Genomic DNA, 19,518 nt, shown 5'->3' with positions numbered 1-19,518 from the left:
CTGCAAGAGTGAAGCCTCAAATAGGCAGCATATTAAGTTATCCATTTTTAGGTTGTTCTCTCTTTCCTTTCCCAACAATCATTTATCATCTCTATGAGAGAAAGAGAGGGCTAAAAAAAAAAAACCCAAATCATCTTTTGATGAGTCCTTTCAAATAAATGCTCAGTGCTATCAACTATCATAAACAGTCATTTGACAGACTTTTGCACTCTTTGTGCTAACAAAGAGGACAGCAACACTAAAAAAAACCCAAAGTTACATATATAATTTCAGGTCACAAGAAGAGCTTTGAAATGGCAGATTTATCTTACTTAAAATTTTTTTATATTTAAAAATATATATGTTCCTTTGCAAGATGTGAGGGCAAAAAAAAGAAAAATTTTAAAAATACATAAATATGTGGAAATAGTTTTAACATTAAATATTCAAATTATATAACTAAAGCTAGTCACCTAGTATTTTCCCAACATATCCCTCCACCACCCCAAAACTAACCCATGAAAGAAAAGGTCCTAGAACTATATGCTGGGGAAAAAGAAAAAACTGATTCCAGAATTTCAAAATTCACAAAATAGATTTCCCTTAAATTACTTCTACTGTGATGGAAGAAAAAAAACAATCAATGCCTAGAAGTGAGGCAATTCACCGAAAAAACTAAGGCAAGTTGGCAGTAAACTCAAAAGACAATGAAAACTTTGTTTCGCAACTTATTTTTGGCCATAGGATTTTTTTGAATCACTGCTATAAGAAATCCTATCACAATTATATTTATTTACCTTTTATTCCTACTTTGGACCAAGATGCCCTCAAGTTAAAGCAGCAAAATGCAGCAAGGGGTAAAAACAAAATGTCTCAAGAAACAGGCAATACACTTTACCTGGGATGGGTTTCCTTCCTGATCACTTGATGCATGAGACTTTGACATTTTATTGCAGTATGAAAAGGGCCCGGTTTATTATGGCAACTATCTTGCAGGATGAATTATTAATAAAACCTTATTGTCTAAATTTAAAAGATGGGAGCAGTGGTGGTGAAGCCACTGGAGTATCATTCACACTAGATTTCCCATTTCTAATTCCGCTCCTCTCACATCATGGTAACACTTACGAGTCATCTCAACCCAAAATACTCCACAAATACCTTAATTATAAAATTCTAATCCTTCACTAGCATTCATACACAATATTCCATAAATATGTGTCATGTATTTACAATGAGGCACTCTTCTAGCTACTGGGGATACTGTTGTGAACAAAGCAAGTTCCTGTACAGCTTATGTTCCAGTCAGGGTAACACTCAAAAAACAAAGTGGTATTATGATTTCAGATCCTTAGCACTGGGAAGAAACACTAAGCAGGACAAAAAAATGAGGGAAGATCATGTCTTTATTTGATTAATATATTCTTCAATATCGGCAACTTAAGGCAGAGGCCATGTATCAAACTTCTTTGTATGTTTCTAGCACCTTTCACAATGCATGGTTCATGGCAAGTACAACAAATGATTGAATTCGATTAAATGTAGGAAAATGACAAGATTACCTTTTCCAATATGTCGCCTAGTGTTTTCAATTGTCGAATTACGATTAACGTTTGACAACAAACCCAAGCAGAATCTACTTTTGTTATTTGAAGGATCTGTGAATCCATCTACTAACACACTAGTAGAAGATGCATGAAAAGCTTCTCCAACACGATTGTTTAATTCATAGTAGACTATTGAACACCAATGTTTAGGCTCTTCATAGGCAACAGGCTGAACATCTGTGAACAAACCAGACAAAGAGTTTAATAAATATCAGAAACTCAGATTGTCCATGTGTTTATCTTTTAACCCAAGTATTACATGAAAAAGAAAATTTTCAGATATTTCACAAGTCTCACTGTCCTTCCTAGCTGTGAATCTATATCAGAAAACAGGCACTAGAAATCAGCTTGAATATGACAATTTAAAAAATTATAGAAATACCAGGATCGGCAATAGTCGTAGCTTGCTCAGGCTATAAAATACCATAAGGCTGACTGGCTTAAACAACAGAAATTTATTTCTCACAGGTCTAGGGGCTGGGAAGTCCAAGATCAAGGTGCCAGAAGATTTGGTAACTAGTGAGGACCTGCTTCCTGGCTTGCAGACAGCTGCTTTCTCACTGTGTGCTCATATGGCCCCTCCTCAGTGCATGCTCTTAGAGAAAGATCTGTTTCTTTTCCTCTTCTTATAAGGGAACTAATCTCATTATGACAATCCCACTCTCAAGCCTAATTATTTCCATCTTAAAATACCATCACACTGGTAGTTAGGACTTCAACATATGAATTTTAGGGAGATTCAATATGGTCCATTAGCATTCCACCCCAGCAACCCAAAATTCACATCCTTCTTACATGTAAAATACACACATATATTCTATCCCAACAGCCCCTGAAGTCTTAACTCATTTCCGCATCAACTCTAATGTTGTAAGCCCAGTATCATCCAAATATCATCTACATATGATATATGAGACTTGAGGCAAAATTCCTCTCCAGCTGTAAACCTATGAAACCAGGTAAGTTACGTGCTTATGGTGAGATAGACACAGGATAGACGTTCCCATTCCAAAATGGAAAAACAAAAAATAAGTGAGTGATGATGGGTCAAGGAAGTTGAAAACCTAGCAAAGCAAATTGCATTAGGCCTTAAGGCTGGAGAATAAACCTCTTTGGTTTGATGTTCTACCCTCCCAACCCTCTGGGTGGAGTGAGGGGGTGCCCAGGCCTTGGTTCAATATATGAATTTTGGGAGGACACAATTCAGAACATAGCAGCAACAACACATTTTTAATTGTTTTTCTAACATAAACTAATTCAGGTTTAAATTTGAGACAAAAAATTCTTTTTCAGAGACATGAAGGATTTAACTATAATCAATATCTGTAAAATTATTTTAAACAAAAAAGTTAAACTAAAAAACTAAGTGAGACTCAGCAAATTAGGAATAGAGGGGAACTTCCTCAGCTTGATACGGAACATCTACAGCTAACATCATACTTAATGGTAGGAAACTAGAAGGTTTTCTGCTAAGATCAAAAACAAAGCAAAGATGCCTCCTCTCCCACTTTTCAACATCATACTGGAAGTCCTTGCTAATGCCGTAAATAAATAAAAGGTACACAGATAGGAAAGGAGGAAATTGTCTTTGTTTGCAAATTACATGATTGTCTATGTAAATATAAGAAAGAACTGACCAAAAAATTCCTGGAACTAGTAAGCATTATAGCAAGGTTGCAGGATACAATGTTAATATGCAAAAGTTGATTGATCTCCTATACAGCAGCAATAAACAAATGAAATTTAAAATAAAAAAATTATAATTTACATTAGCATCCCCCAAAATTAAATACTTAGGCATAAATATAAAAAAATAGGAACATGCTCTGTGAGGAAGACTACAAAACTCTGATGAAAGAAATCAAAGAACTAAATAAATGGAGAAATACTGCACATTCAAGAATAAGACTCAATATCATCAAATAGCAGTGTTTCCCAGCTTAATCTATAGAGTAATAATACCAATCAAAATCCCTGCAAGCTATTTTTTGGATATAGACAAAATGATTCTGTACTTTATATGGAGAGGTAAAAGAATCAAAACAGCCAACACAATATCAAAGGAGAAGAACAAAGTCGGAGGACTGACACTACTTGACTTTAAGACTTACTATAAAGATCCAGTAATCAAGATCATGATAAAATAAAAGAACAGACAAACAGATCAAAGGAGCAGAATAGAGTTTAGAAATAGACCCAAGTAAATACAGTCAACTGGTCTTTGACAAAGGAGCAAAGACAATACAATGGAAGAAAAAAATAATCTTTTCAAAAAATGATACAGGAAACAACTGGACAGCTACATCAAAAAAGTAAATCTAGACTAGACCTTACACTCTTCACAAAATTGACCCAAGATGGATTACAGACCTAAATGTAAAATGCAAAACTATAAAACTCCTAGAAAATAATATAGGAGAAAATCTAGATGACTTTTGGTATGATGATGCCTTTTTTTAGGTACAATTCATGAAAGAAATAATTGATAAGCTGGCCTTCATTAAAATTTAAAACTTTTGCTCTGAGAAAGACACTGTCTAGAGAACGAGGAGACAAGCCACAGATTAGGAAAAAAAAATCTGAAAAAGTTCTATCTGATAAAAGACTATAATTCAAAATATACAAAGAACTCAAAAACAATCTGATTAAAGTATGGCAAAAGATATGAGTAGGGAGCCCACCGCAGACTTACAGATCGGTCAAGTAAGCATGTGAAAAGATGTTCAACATGTTATATCATTAAGGAACTGCAAATTAAAACAACAATGAGATACTACTACACATCTATTAGAACGGCCAAAATCCAAAACAATGACAACATCGAATGTTGGTAAGGATGAGGAGCATCAGGAATTCTCATTCGTAGTTGGGAATGCAAAATGATACAGCCATTTTAGAAGGCACTTTGGCCGTTTCTTACAAACCTAAACATACTCTTACCATAAAATTTAGCAATCATGCTTCTTGTTATTCAAATGAGATGAAAACTATATCCACATAAAAAATCTGCACATGAATGTTTATACCAGCTTTACTCATAATTGTTCAAACTTAGAAGCAACCAAAAGGTTCTTCAGCAGGTGAACAGATAAACAAACTGTGGTACAACCAAGACAATGAAATAGTATTTGGTGCTGTGATGGTTAGTACTGAGTGTCAAACTGATTGGATTGAAGGATGCAAAGTACTGTTTCTTGGATGTGTCTGTGGGTGTGTTGCCAAAGGAGATTAACATTTGAGTGTGGACTGGGAGAGGCAGGGCCACCCTCAATCTGGGTAGGCACCATCTAATCAGCTGCCAGCATGGCTAGAATGAAGCAGGCAGGCAGAAGATGGAAGAGCAGACTTGCTGAGTCTTCCGGCCTTCATCTTTCTCCTGTGCTGGATGCTTCCTGTCCTCAAACATCAGACTCAAATTCTTCAGCTTCTGGACTCTTGTACTTACACCAGTGGTTTGCCAGGGGCTCTTGAGCCTTTGGCCACAGACTGAAGGCTGCACTGTCGGCTTCCCTACTTTTGAGGTTTTGGGCTTAGACTGATCCACCCCTGGCTTCCTTGTTCCTCAACTTTCAGATGGCCTATTGTGGGACCTTACCTTGTGATCACATGAGTCAATTCTCCTTAATAAACTCCCTTTCATATATATTACATATATCCTATTAGTTCTGTCCCTCTAGAGAACCCTAATAGAGATGCTAAAAAGAAATGAGCTATCAAGCCATAAAAAGACACGGAGAAACTCAAATGCATATTACTAAGTGAAAGAAGCCAGTCTGAAAAAGCTACATACTGTATGATTCTAACTACGACATTTTGCAGAAGGCAAAACTATAGAGACAGTAAAAAGATCAGTGGTTGCAAGGGGTTATGGGGAAGGAGAGGTGAACAGGCAGAGCACAGAGAATTTTTAAGAGGTAAAAAATGATTCTGTATCATATCATAAGGGTGGATACATGTGTTAAAAACCCACAGAATGTACAAAACCAAGAATGAACCCCACTGGATAATAATCATGTGTCAATGGAAGCTCACTGACCATAACAAATGTACCACTCTGGTGAGAGATGCTGATAATGGAGAAGGCTGTGCCTGTGTGGGAGAAAAGAGTGTGTGAGAACTTTCTGTACCTTCCACTTAATTTTGCTGTGAACCAAAAACTGAACTAAAAAATAAAGTCTATTTATAAAGAAAAATAAAAAAACAACTAAATGAACATTATCTTTGGGTAAATAGAGGTATATGTTTAAATTTTACATGCCAGAACTGCCTACAGAAAAAGGTTTATACACAATATAAAATACTGGCCAAACTCATTAATATAAAAGTCAGTAACTCATAATTGACACAAAGCGTAGAAGAGATACATGGAAGCTCTACATCCCAGCACCTTTCCTGGAGCTGAAATCAAGCAAAGAAATCATGGATCCTCAATTCTCTTTCAAAAAAGGCAGGAATATGGCCAGGTGTGGTAGCTCACACCTGTAATCCCAGCACTTTGGGAGGCCAAGGTGGGCAGATCATCTGAGGTCAGGAGTTCAAGACCAACCTGGCCAACATGGTGAAATCCCGTCTCTATTAAAAATACAAAAATTAGCCGGGTGTGTTGGCGCATGCGTATGATAATCCCAGCTATTTGGAGGCTGAGGCAGGAGAATTGTGAGCCGAGATTGTGCTGCTGCATTCAATCCCGGGTGGTAGAGTGAGATTCCGTCTCAAAAAAAAGGGGGCAGGAATAAAATAACACCAAGGAAAATGTAAGAGTAATCACATGGTCTATGTAGGCTATTTAAAATAATTGGTTAACTTTTTTTTTTTTTTGAGATGGAATCTCGCTCTGTCATCCATGATTGAGAAAGGTGGCATGATCTTGGCTCACTGCAACCTCCACCTCCCAAGTTCAAGTGATTCTCCAGCCTCAACCTCCTGAGCAGGTAGGATTACAAACACCCACCAGCACGCCCGGCTAATTTTTGTATTTTAGTAGAGATGGGATTTCACTATGTTGGCCAGGCTGGTCTCCAACTCCTGAGCCTCAGGTGATCTGCCTGCCTCAGCCTCCCAAAGTGCTGGGATTATAGGAGTGAGCCACTGTGCCCAGCCAACTTTTTTTTTTTAATAGAATAGTTTAACTTTTAAAACTCAATTCTGAGTTTTATATGGCAAAGAATTCAGATGAGAAGAAAGAGAGGAAAATAAATCAATTCTGAGTATTCAATGGCAAAGAATGCAGATGAGAAGGAAGAAAGGAAAATAAACCACTGTAAGCCCAAAGAAGTCTTAAGAGCTCAGATTTTAAAGTTTATACAAAATTTATACATGTAGAGGCCCATAACCAAAGACAGGTACAAATGAGTCGCATGAAGTTATAAGAGTAACATCAGGAATATTAGAGCTAAGAACGAGCAGAAGCTTACAGAAAAAAAAAAATGCTAGGCAAAACTAAAAAGGCAATTTTGGTTAAAAGGAAAAGAAGAACCAGAAAAGCACTGCCTCTGCTCAAGGCAGAAGACATATTGTTGCTAACAGGTGGTTCCAGGCATTGCCGTTTAACTTTGATTTTCTTTTTGTCACTTTGTCAAAAATAAAGGAGAAAATACACATAATCTGACTGAAATGAGAAGAAATTCTAGTGAAAAAAGTATCTACAAGGGTGAGAAAATGTGAGTGATCAAGTGCCTCTAAAGGGGCTCAGTTGTTTGGCTGAGACAAATTACATTCAATGGACATCTAACATATAACACTATTAAATGGCACTATGATCTCTGGAAAATCAGGAGAAAAGAAAAGGAGGTTAAGTGGAGTAAATACAGTCCATATTTTCAAAAGGAGAATAAAGTGGAGTAAATACAGTCCATATTTTCAAAAGGAGAAAAATAATACTATTTATTGTGTACGGCCTAATGTTGTGTGCTAAGATCATTACATGTATTGTCTAATTTAATCAACATATTAATAATTCCAGCATATCATCCCTATTTATTTTGTAAATGGGGAACCTCAGGCTTAGAGATTTAAAAACTATCTATATTGCAAAGCAAATAAGTAGAGAAACAGGAATTCAAATCCAGAAATTCATGTTCCATTTTTATGGTAAATGAAGGTAGATTTTATGAATTATAGGCAAATTAATATAATGAGATTTCTTGATAAATTCTAGACATTATATAAACATTAACAAAACTATTAGGGGTCTGGAAATTTAACTGCTCTTAGGAATACAGAGCACTCAATATAACACACATTCAGTATTATCACAAACATAGAAAACACATAAAAACACATTGTTTTAAGAGACGTAAAAAATAGCAGTACATATTTCTAAACTTGGGACAAACTAAGGAGGTTAAGGTCTCAAACCAAAGTGGAATTAAAGCCACAATGACACCATAAAGATATACAATTTTTCATTTGTCAATTATAAAAAAAAAAAAAAGACAAAAAAAAATACAGAACAACCCACAGTGAGATATCTCTTCATACCCATTAAAATGGTCAATATCTAAAAAACAGAAAACAAGTGCTGGTGAGGATGTGAAGAATATGGAATCCGTGTGCACTGTTGCTGAGAATATAAAATGGTACATCCACTGTGGAAAACAGTATGGCTATTCCTCAAAAAAGTATAAATATAATTACCATGTAATCCAGTAATTGTACTTCTGGTATATACTCAAAAGAAATGAAAGCAGGGATCTCGAAGAGATATGTGTATGCCCATGTCCATAGTAGTATTATTCACAACAGCCAAAAAGTGAAAGCAATCCAAGTGTCTATCAATGGATGAATAGATAAACAAAATTTGGTATATACATACAACGAAATATTACTCAACCTTAAAAAGAAATGAAATTCTGACATTGCTACAATATGGATGAGCCCTGAGGAAAAATAAGCCAGTCACCAAAAAAAAAAAAAAAAAAAAAAAAAAAAAAAAAAAATCTCGTATGATTCCATTTATATGAAGTACTTAGAGTGGTCAAAATCATAGAGATTAGAAAGCAGAGTGGTCGTTGCCAAGGGCTGGGAGAAAGGGAGAATAGGAACTTTTTATTTAATAGGTATAGTTTCAATATTACAAGGTGAAAAGAGCTATAGAAATGGATGGTGGTGATGGTCACACAACATTATAAATGGATTTAATGCCACTGAACTGTACACTTAAAAATAGTTAAGATGGTAAACTTTATGTTATATATAGTTTGCCATAAAAAAACAAACAAACAACATAAAAAAAAACAGGGCCAGCCTGGGCAACACGGTAAGACTCCATCTCAACAACAACAAAAAAATTGGCCAAGCATGGTGATACATGCCTGTAGTCCCAGCTACTCAGGATGCTAAGGTGGAGGAGCACTTCAGCCCAGGAGTCTGAGGCTCCAGCGAGCTATGATCACACCGCTGCACTCCAGTCTGGACATGACAGAGCAAGACTCTGTCTCTAAAATAAATAAATAATTTAAAAATTAAAAATAAAACAAAACAACAAAAAAATAGGGGGAAAAACCTTTATAGGAAAGCTTTAGTAATCAACACTATGAGGTATAGATATGTAAGTCAACAGAGTCCTGAAATAAACCCTGGCACTTACAGTCAATTGATTTCTGACAAAGATGTTAATTCAACAAAGAAATGATACTCTTTTCAACAAATGGCAAAGCCAACTGGATTTCTGTATGCAAAAAACTTAATGTAGACATTTACCATATACCACATACAAACTTAACTCAAAAGGAACCACTGACCTAATGTAACAGCTAAAACTATAGAACTTCTAAAATAAAACATAAAATAATATTTTCATGACCTTGGGATAGACAAAAATTTCTTGAATCCAACACCAAAAGCATAATCTAGAAATGAAAAAACTGACAAAATGGATTTCATCAAAATTTAAAGCTATTACCCTCAAAAAGACATCATTAAGAAAATGAAAAGAAATCCACAGACTGAAAGAAAATATTTGCAAATCATGTATCTGATAAAGGATTCATATCCAGAATATACAAAAAATTCTCACAACTCAGTAAGACAACCCAATGGGCAAAAGATTTAAAATAAACACATCAAAGAAGATACATAAATGGCCAACAAGTACATTTAAAAAATGCTCATCATTACTCATTAGTGAAATGCAAATTAAAACCACAATAAGCACTGTACACCCACTAGAATGGCTATAATTAAAAAGCCAGACAATAACAGGTGTTAGGAGGATGCACAGAAAATAAAACCCTCATACTCTGCTGGTGAGAATGTAAAATGGTACTGCCACTTCAGAGAAGTTTTACAGTTTTCTTAAGTAGTTAAACTTACCATGTTATTCAGCAATTGCACTCCTAGATATCTATCCAAGAGAAATAAAACCATATCCACAAAAAGACTTACATGCGATTTTTTTTGTTTGTTTTTTTGAGATGGAGCCTCGCTCTGTTGCTCAGACTGGAGTGCAGTGGCACTCCACTCTCGGCTCACTGCAACCTCAGCCTCCTGGGTTCAAGTGATTCTCCTGTCTCAGCTTCCTGAGTAGCTGGGATTACAGGCATCTGCCACCATGCCCAGGTAATTTTTTATTTTTATTGTATTTTTAGTAGAGATGGGGTTTCACCATATTGGCCAGGCTGGTTTTGAACTCCGGATCTCAAGTGATCCATCCACCTTGGCCTCCCAAAGTGCTAGGATTACAGGGGTGAGCCACTGTGCCTAGCCGCAAATGTTTATAATAATAAAAATATGGAAGCAATTCAAATGCCCACGGACTGGTGAATAAATGTGATATATTCATATAAAGGAGTACTGTTAAGCAATAAAAAGGAACAAACTATTAATACATGCTACAACACGGATGAACCTTGAAAACATGCTAAGTGAAAGAAGACTACATTATTACATGATTCCAATTATCTAAAATGTTCAGAAAAGATAAAATCTACAGGTACAGAAAACAGATTAGAGGGTATGTGGAGCTGAGGATAGGAGTGAGGATAGACTGCAAATATGCAGAGAAACCTTTTTAAAGAGTTATGGAAATGGTCTAAACCTAGACTGTGGTGCAAAACTTGGTGTATTTACCAAAATCTTTGAACCATACACTTAAAACAAAAAAATTTTATAGCATATAAATTATACCTCAATAAAGCTGTTTTTAAAAAAGTAGCCAATAAGTTAAAAACAACTACTACTACAAAATAAATGAAGTGAGTACTTCTCTTACCCCTGCTGGATATACTGGGCATAATCTGAGGAATCATATTATTGCTTGTATCCATAGGCTGGGAATTATCTTGACCCATCTGATCATCAGGTGGCATATAGGCAGGAGGAGGCGTATCAGCTAAGAGGAAAAAAATAATAGTTAAAATCTTCATTCTGCTCAAAATTATTACTCTAAAAGCTTTAGAAAATTCTTAAGATTACCAGCAAGCTTCATTACTGAACATCACACACAAAAAAATGTAGGATACTATCCTAGGGCAAGGGAAAAGGAGAACAGACAGCACACCTAATAGCAATTGAAAACCTACTACAAATCCACGTTTATTTAGGCCAGATCCCTGGTAATCCAGGATACAAGGATCAGTCCTAAAATTCACTAAAACAGAATTCAAGGTCGAGAATTTTGCCTTTATTTTTATGTGTTCAGAGAAACTGCAGCTATTACATATCAATCTGAAGGACGGATTATCCTCATTTGGGTATATATATACTACAGAGACACTTTTAAATTATTAAGATCAGCACATACTGTATACTGTCATTTAAAACTGGAAAGTAAAACTACGTCCCTTCAAAATTTGCCATCAACACTAACAGCAATCGTCTAACGCTTGTGCAACATCCAAACATGGCTGTTGTGTCCTATTAAATGGTTAGGTAATTCACTTAGGAAACTAAATGTTAATCAGAAAATCTTTTGAGTTTCAACACTCATAGTTGAAAATTTTGCAAAAGCTACAGCTATACTTTTTTGTCTCAGTAACTATAAATAAGAACTGAATTTGTCTTTCATCCCAATGTTTTGTACAGGATGTATTTTGAGACAGAACTACAATCAGCACTGAATCTAAGACAAACTATGAAATTTGTTTTTGAGCAAATTCCTAATAGCAAGTTAAACAGCTGGCACTTAATTTCTCTTCAAAAGAAAAAACTAAACCAATTGATATTTTGCTGCAGTAGAGAAATCACAAAGAATATACTGTAGGTCCTTGAATAATGTTTTGTTCAATGTTGTTTTGTTCAGCATCATTTTGTTATGACGCTGATGAGAAAAAATAATCCATTCCCAGCCAGGGCCACATCTGTGTGAGTCTGAACATTCTCCCCATGTTTGTTTGAGTTTTCTCTGGTTACCCAAGTTTCCTCTCACATCCCAAAGATGTGCACATTAGATGAACTGGCATGCATGTCTAAACGGTCCCAGTGTGAGTGCAGGGGTACGTGTGAGTGCACTCTGTGATTTAATCATGTCCCATTCAGGATTGGTTTCCACCTTGTGCCCTGAGTTGCTGGAATGGGCTCTGGCTACCCATGACCGTGAATTAGAATAATTAAGTAAATAACAGTCTTGTTTTTATTGATCTTTCTTAAAGATATGCACAGCTCACATTTATTTCAATGTTTAATATTAGAAGAGTTTTGGGTATTTATAAATTTAGTGATATTTTTGTGACCAGAAATATACCACAAGAACTTAACTCTTGTTTATATCAACTAGCCTATGATAAAACTGGCTTTGTAATATGCTGTTTCAGCTAAAGTCATAGTTTCCAAGAAGTTATCAATAACATTAAGTGAGGACTTACTGTACTTACGTATGACTCTGCCTGACAACAGCAGGTGTTCAAATATTTCTTGACAGTGACATAATGATATGTCCATACATGACATGCCATTAACAAAATTTAGAACTTTACAAAATCTACTTATCTTTCTCCAGTGAAATCAGTTCATCAGTTATCTAACTAAAGATAACCAGGATTCATTTTAACTTCTAAAGTCTTAAATAATTTGAAAAGCCACACAGTAAAGTTGAAAGAACACAGACTTCAGAGTTAGACAAACCTGGGTCTGAACCTCTAGTTCTTAGCCCTACCCTAGGTAAGGTACTTAAAAGTTTAAAATTTACTTTAGAATTTCTTTTTCCATCTGTAAAACAGGAATATCTATCTCACATAGTCATTCTGAAGATTAAATTTAATGCCATAGCTTTCATCACAGTATCAGTTATATAAAAGACAATAAATGGTACTGAGTGTCATAAAATATAAGAAAATATTTAAGTCAAATAGGGCTACTTCCATTTTTTAAACATATGGTAATTGGCAAAATAAAATCTAAACTCTTCTGGAAATCAAACAATTACCCAAAGAATAAAGAGTCAGAAACAGCTATACCTTGGCATGTAACAGTTCACCCAGAGGGCCTACAGTAAGAACAATTGTGATTCTTAGGATTTTTTTTTTTTTTTTTTGGTATCAATAAAATAAAGTCTTACCTGGGAGCTGAAATGGACTTCCTGGTCCAGAACTTGCTGGGGAGTTGGGATATGTGCTGCTAGCAGGAGAAGGGGGATAAGGGCTGTTTGGAGACAAGGGAAAAGGAGTGTTGTTGGGCTGGTGGAAAGAATCTGGAAACGTGGCATTTTGTGGCATGTGTGGTTCATTGTGGCTCAGGTTCCTAAACTGAACCAGAAGACTGTGTTGTGGATTGAATTCATTATGACGAGGCACTAATACTGGAGGTAAGACTGAAAAACAAAAATCAAAAGTCATTTGTCAGGAATGACTAAACAAATGCCCCATCCACACTAAGGGGTTGGTAGAAAGGATTCATTTAAGACTGTAAACCTATTAAAACAATTTACTTTTAGAAAGGGCTGTTTTATAGAGCCCTGAATCTCTATTTATATAATAACTGAATCCAAAACTCTGTAAGCATTTAGCCTGCATAAGGTACCCTGGAAGACAGAAAATCCAGAGAAAGATACCACTCCTGTTCTATGAGATAAAGGATATTTAAAAACAACCATAAAACAGAGAATTTAACACAATAGGAGTTAAACAGATGTGAGTGCTCCCAGCTAGCAGAGAATCAAACAAAATACTGTAAGAAAAAAACATACCTGACTGAACCTTAAAGATACAGAAGGATTTCACATGGGAGTACTAGGACTGGGAAGAGGTAGAAGGGGAAGGTGGCAGAGGAGATGAGAAAGTCAGTTGGCCTATGCACTGAACAAGGAGTTAAGACTACAGAGTGAAGTTGGAACCTGTTATGTGAATGCCCTAAAAACGTCCACATTTCCAATTATGAACACTTTGATCTTTCTTAGTTTGAAAGATCTCATGTTTTACGTTGTACAGTACAGTTTTCCATATTGAAAATGGTAATATTCTCTAGGTAAAAGCCTTCCAATCAAAATCAGTCTTCTAAATATGACCATAATGAAAATATACACAACAAAGTCTAAACATTTTTAACAGATACATTTTTAAGAGATAAACTTTATTCAAATATTCACTTTCTCTAAAGACCCAAGTGACCAATCACATTCAAATATCTGATTACCTTTCCCTGCAGGAAACTGAAACAAACCTGATTCTTCAAACATATACAACTCATCTCATTAACAATTGTCCTATATCTGTCAATGTAATTTCACTTAGAAAAATCTCAACTTGATTCTGATATCATTCAGCATCAACAAAATGAGTTTGTTTTTAAGCTACCTAAGTCACACTTCACCTCCCTGAAGTAGGGATGTACACAACAATCCAGTGTTTCTGTTAAGTCACTATTTGTGCTATTTTTGTCTATTGTTTCATTTCATTCTACTGCATTAGTATACTAAATATGTGGTTAACATCTGACTACAATTGTTTTGTTCTACTGTGTGTTAACAACTGCTATTCCCCTTACAGAACAGTGAGGCAGCTGCCATTGGAGAGAAGGGCATTAGGCAGCAAGAATTTCTACATTTAGCAGGCTAGCAATCTGAGAGACTTAGTGAAATAACTACTCAGAAATTCAGTTCAGTAAGAATTTCTTTGCTTTTTTTTTTCTCTAGAGGTATGCTAAAATCACTGGCTTCTCTTTCACTTGTACATTATCTATGCACATGATTTTTTAAAAATTATTTTATATCATCCAAAATAATGTTAATATGTGGACAGTTTAAAAAAAGACATGCTATTAGAGATTATAACAAAAACTGCAATTCCTAGCCCCCTCCCATATACTGTTTCTAGAGAAAACAAATTTAAACTCTTAGCCATCTCTTATAACATTTACTTTGTGTACTGCTAAATAATATGCTTATATTGCTATTATTAGTCAAGATATTATTTGTAGACTTGCTCTTAGGGCAAATGAGGCAGCTTTCTTTTATTATTCTATCCCACTCCCATCCCCAAAATAGAGTTAAATATAACATTTTGCTTAAATCAATATCCAGTATTCATATATACATACATGTAATTCATTGCTGAATCAAGTGTACTATGAGTCTACTTTTTCTTGAACAGTGTTTTTACTAAAGTTAACCATTGCCTTGTTTCTTCAGTTGTTTAATTTTAAGTACATTCCACTAATATTTCCAGAATTCCAACAGATCTGTTAAATGCCGATCATTACTACTTCTTGGATACAAGAAATAATCAAATAATTTATTCACTCCATGTCTTCCCTTGGATCTTCCATCTTTTTTTTTTTTTTTGAGATGGAGTCTCGCTCTGTTGCCCAGGCTGGAGTCCAGTGGCGTGATCTCAGCTCACTGCAAGTTCCGCCTCCCGGGTTCACGCCATTCTCCTGCCTCAGCCTCCCGAGTAGCTGGGACTACAGGCGCCCGCCACCACGCCCGGCTAGTTTTTTGTATTTTTAGTAGAGACGGGGTTTCACCGTATTAGCCAGGATTGTCTCGATCTCCTGACCTTGTGATCTGCCCGCCTCAGCCTCCCAAAGTGCTGGGATTACAGGCGTGAGCCACCACACCAGGCCTGGATCTTCCATCTTTTTGTTCCAACCTATATTGGTTACTGCTCAAGTCTCCTACAAGTCTGAAGTCCTTGGACTTCCCTTCTCTACTGCTGGATCACATTTCCTGGACCTCATCCTCTATTAGTGTCCTAAGAGAAAGTAAAAAGTTGAATTTTCTTGACTTCCTGCATGTATAAAAATTTATTTTTTTTGCTTGTCGGCAGGCAGATAACATTTCCTTCTGAATTTTGAGGGTACTACTTTACTTTCTTCTAGAATCCAGAACTGCATTGAGAAATCCAGTATTCTGATTTCCAGTCCTTTATATGTTTCCTGTCTTTTTTTTCTGGAAGTTTTCAGAATCTTTTTTTTTTAATCTATGATATACAAAAATTTCATGTGGGGCTTTTTTTATCCTTTGTTCTGATTACTTGGTCACTAAGCCCTTTCAATTTTCAGTTTGGGGAATTGTTTGATATTATCTCTTGGAAAATTTTCTCTCTGCCATCTTCATCAATGCTCTATTTCCAGAATATATTATTCTATTAGAATTGATATTTAATTTGAAACTGATTCCAGGCCACTTAATGTTTTAACAAGTACTTTTTAATGCACCAACTCATCTAATGCTCATAACAACCTATTAGGTAGGTAGTATTATTACCATTTTACAATGAGGAAACTAAATCTCAGAAAGGTTAAGGCCTGAGGTAGTATTTGGTAAAACCAGGATTCAAATCCAGAAAGCCTGGCTCCAGAACCCACAGTCTTAATCACTAGACAATACTGTCTATTAGATCGGGGTCCCTAACCCCCGCAGTTCATGACCTCTTATGAACCAGGCCATACAGCAGGAGGTGATGGTGAGAGAGAGTGAGCGAAGCTTCATCTGTATTTCCAGCCACTCCCCATTGCTCTCATTACCGCCTGAACTCTGCCTCCTGTCAGATCAGTGGCAGCATCAGATTCTCATAGGAAAGCAAATCCTATCGCCAGCTGCACATATGAGGGATCCAGGTTGTGCGCTCCGCTCCTTATGAGAATCTAATGCCTGATAATCTGTCACTGTCTCCCATCATGCCTGGATGAGACAACCTAGCTGCAGGTAAACAAGCTCAGGGTTCTCACTATTTTGACATTATGGTGAACTGTATAATTATTTCATTACATATTACAATGTAATAATAGAAATAAAGTGCACAATAAATACAATGTGCTTGAATCATCCCAAAACCATCCCCCAACCAATTCTATTGGAAAGATTGTCTTCCATGAAACTAGACACTGGTGCCAAAAAGCTTAGGGTGCACTGTATTCAACACCTAGGACCACCTAGGTTGGCCCTCTATTTTTCTTATGTTCATTATCTCTTTCTAACTATCCTCCATTTTTTTATCTTTTTGCAAAACTTACTCCACTATATTCTGTGTGAGCGTGCCTAAGTTACTTCCCTTTTAAGTCTTTGTTTCCTTATCTATAAACCCATAAGTAAACTGAAAGGGTTGTAAAATGTCAGTACCCTTTCTAACCCCATGAAGGAATCACTATTCCATCAGTGCTCAATAAATATTAATTGCTATCACTGCTACTACTACCACTACCACCACCTTCTACTACTTTATTAATACTGGTAATATGAAGTGATCCATTCTGTGTCATAGCTGCTTAATCATGGGGGGTCAGCAAGCTAATCTAGCTGGGTAATCTGCCCCTTCCCCCAAGAGTTTGGGCTCAGGGCGAAACATGAGGTCTCTATAGTCTCTTTCCAATAGTTGAACTAGTAAGACATGAAATTTTCAGTTATTTAAAAGTATCAGAGCTATGCCCCAGTCTTTTCTATAGAATGAATCATAGCTGAGAAAAATGTATACAAAAAATAAGACACTTCTATTGGCTAGCTGATTACTAGTCACACTTTGGCTATAGGGGAATACATAAAATTCCTAGACTCACTCCTAGCAAATAGCAAGCTTGGGAGTTTTTCAGCCTATACTTCTGTATTAAATCCTCTTATCTTCCTTTCTTCATTAATTCCTTCAGATATCAGCTTTCCTTGGACTCAGTAAGAAACTGAGAATCATATCATACCAACTGTCTAAAGACACTCTAAAGCTCTTAAGTTGAACTTTCACAGACAGCATAATCACTGCTATCTGCTATCCTTTCTACTAGTCTCCACATTCAATGTTATTTTCAGTCTTTTTACCACACATCTCCACGTGAAACCCAGATAGACTCTAAACCACTATGATTCCCACCTCCAGGTATTCAAACCATTGGGTAATTCTCCCTGCTTGAGTATGAGTATGACCTATCACTTCCTTCTAACCAACAGAATATGGCAAAGGTGACAGGGTGTGTACGATTACATTCCACAAGAATATAATGCCCTTCTTGCCAGAAGACCCTCTCTTCCTTACTGGCTTTGAAGAAGCTGTCATGAATGTGAACTACCTATAAAGAAGGCTATGTGAAAGCAACTGAATCTGTCAACAATCACATGGGCTTGGAAGCAGATGCTTCCCTAATTGAGCTTCTGATAAGACCTTGGCCGTAAACAACACCTTGATTACAGCGCCTTGCAAAGGACCCAGCTAAATGTGACTGGACTCTTCACCCAAAGAAACTATGAGGTAATAAACATGCATTGTGCTAAGCCACTAAGTTTGTGTCAATTTGTCATGCAGCAATAGATGACTAATGCACTCACCTAGCAGCTCAGCTTATATCATTCATTACAAAAAAAATTTACTGAGCATCACCTACCAAGTGCCAGACAACAATATACTATTCTAAGCACTAAGGATACAGTAATGAATGAAACAGAGGAATACTCTGCTCATGTCAGTCAATCAACAAAATAAATATCTAATATAGAGTCAATTAGTGATGCAGATATTTGAGCAAGGACTGAATGGAATGAGAAAATGTGCCATGGAAAGATCCTGGGGGAGAATAAGTAGAAAGCAAGAGTTAAAGCCTGGAAACAGGAGTATGGCAGGTCCAAGGAACAGAGAACTCTGAGGATAGGTCATACAGAGTCTTACAGAAATCTCTTAAGTGTGACAGCCTTGAAAGTGTTTTCAGTAGGAACTGACATGATTTAGTATGTTTTTAAAAAATCATTCTGGCTGTTGTGTGGAAAACACAATGGATTAAGGGGAAGAAGAGACGCAGAAAGACCAATTAGAACACTACTTAAGGTAAGTGATGATGATGATGTACTGTACTAAAGTAGTGGTGTCACAAATGATGAGAGGTGACATTATTAAGACATATTTTGAAGGTGCAGCAAACAGCATTTGCTCATATTTTAAATATAGGATTTAAGTAAGAAGAATAAAAGATGACCTTGCAGTTTAGGGCATTAGCAATTACATGAATGCTGTTGCCATTCACTTCAATAGGGGAAACCAGAGAAAAAAACTGCGCTTAGACATATTACATTTGGTATGTTTAATAAATAAATATTCAAGTGGAAATGTCAAATAAGCAACTGGATACACAAGTCTAAAACTCAAGGGAGAAGTTGACTTGAGTTCAAAATGTGAGCATCAGCTTATAGACAATCTTAAGACATGTGACAGCATGAAAGCACATAAAGAAATAATATAAATGGAGAAAAGGTCCATGGACCGACTCCTGTGAAAACAACAGAATACACCAGCAAAGAGGGACAAGAACAGTCAGTGAGGTAGGAGAACCAGGGTAGCATACTGTCTTAGGGGCCAAACAGAGAAAAAGTTTTGAGTAGGATGGAAGGAGATCAACTGTATCAAATGCAGTTGAGCGGACAGTAAGATAAGACTCAAAAATGACCCCTTGACCTATAAAAAGGCAGTCAACTAGTGATCTTGACAAGTTAAATGGTAGGAAAGAAAGACTAACTAGAGAAGTCACAAGAAAAAAATGAAACATAAAGATAATAAAAATGGAGAATCCTCTAAAAGGACCAGTG

General features: G+C 36.1%; 1 protein-coding gene across 3 annotated transcripts in view; it reads right to left on the bottom strand.

Annotated features, from left to right (window-relative positions):
- The window catches only part of SMAD5 (SMAD family member 5), a 50,497-nt gene that overhangs the window by 8,498 nt on the left and 22,481 nt on the right, over positions 1-19,518 (bottom strand). For all 3 annotated transcript variants that reach the window (XM_054488180.2, XM_054488179.2, XM_063665219.1), the window contains 3 exons: positions 13,081-13,332; positions 10,798-10,917; positions 1,542-1,763 (listed from right to left, as the gene is read on the bottom strand). In XM_054488180.2, the coding sequence (XP_054344155.1) occupies positions 1,542-1,763; positions 10,798-10,917; positions 13,081-13,332 (594 nt within the window). The remainder of the gene's footprint in view (positions 1-1,541; positions 1,764-10,797; positions 10,918-13,080; positions 13,333-19,518) is intronic.

This window comes from Pongo pygmaeus, chromosome 4 (genome assembly GCF_028885625.2).
Source record: "Pongo pygmaeus isolate AG05252 chromosome 4, NHGRI_mPonPyg2-v2.0_pri, whole genome shotgun sequence".
In the NCBI taxonomy this organism is placed as follows: Eukaryota; Metazoa; Chordata; class Mammalia; order Primates; family Hominidae; genus Pongo; species Pongo pygmaeus.
The sequence above is the reverse complement of the archived record's forward strand: the minus strand, read 5'-3'. Positions and strand labels throughout refer to the sequence as shown.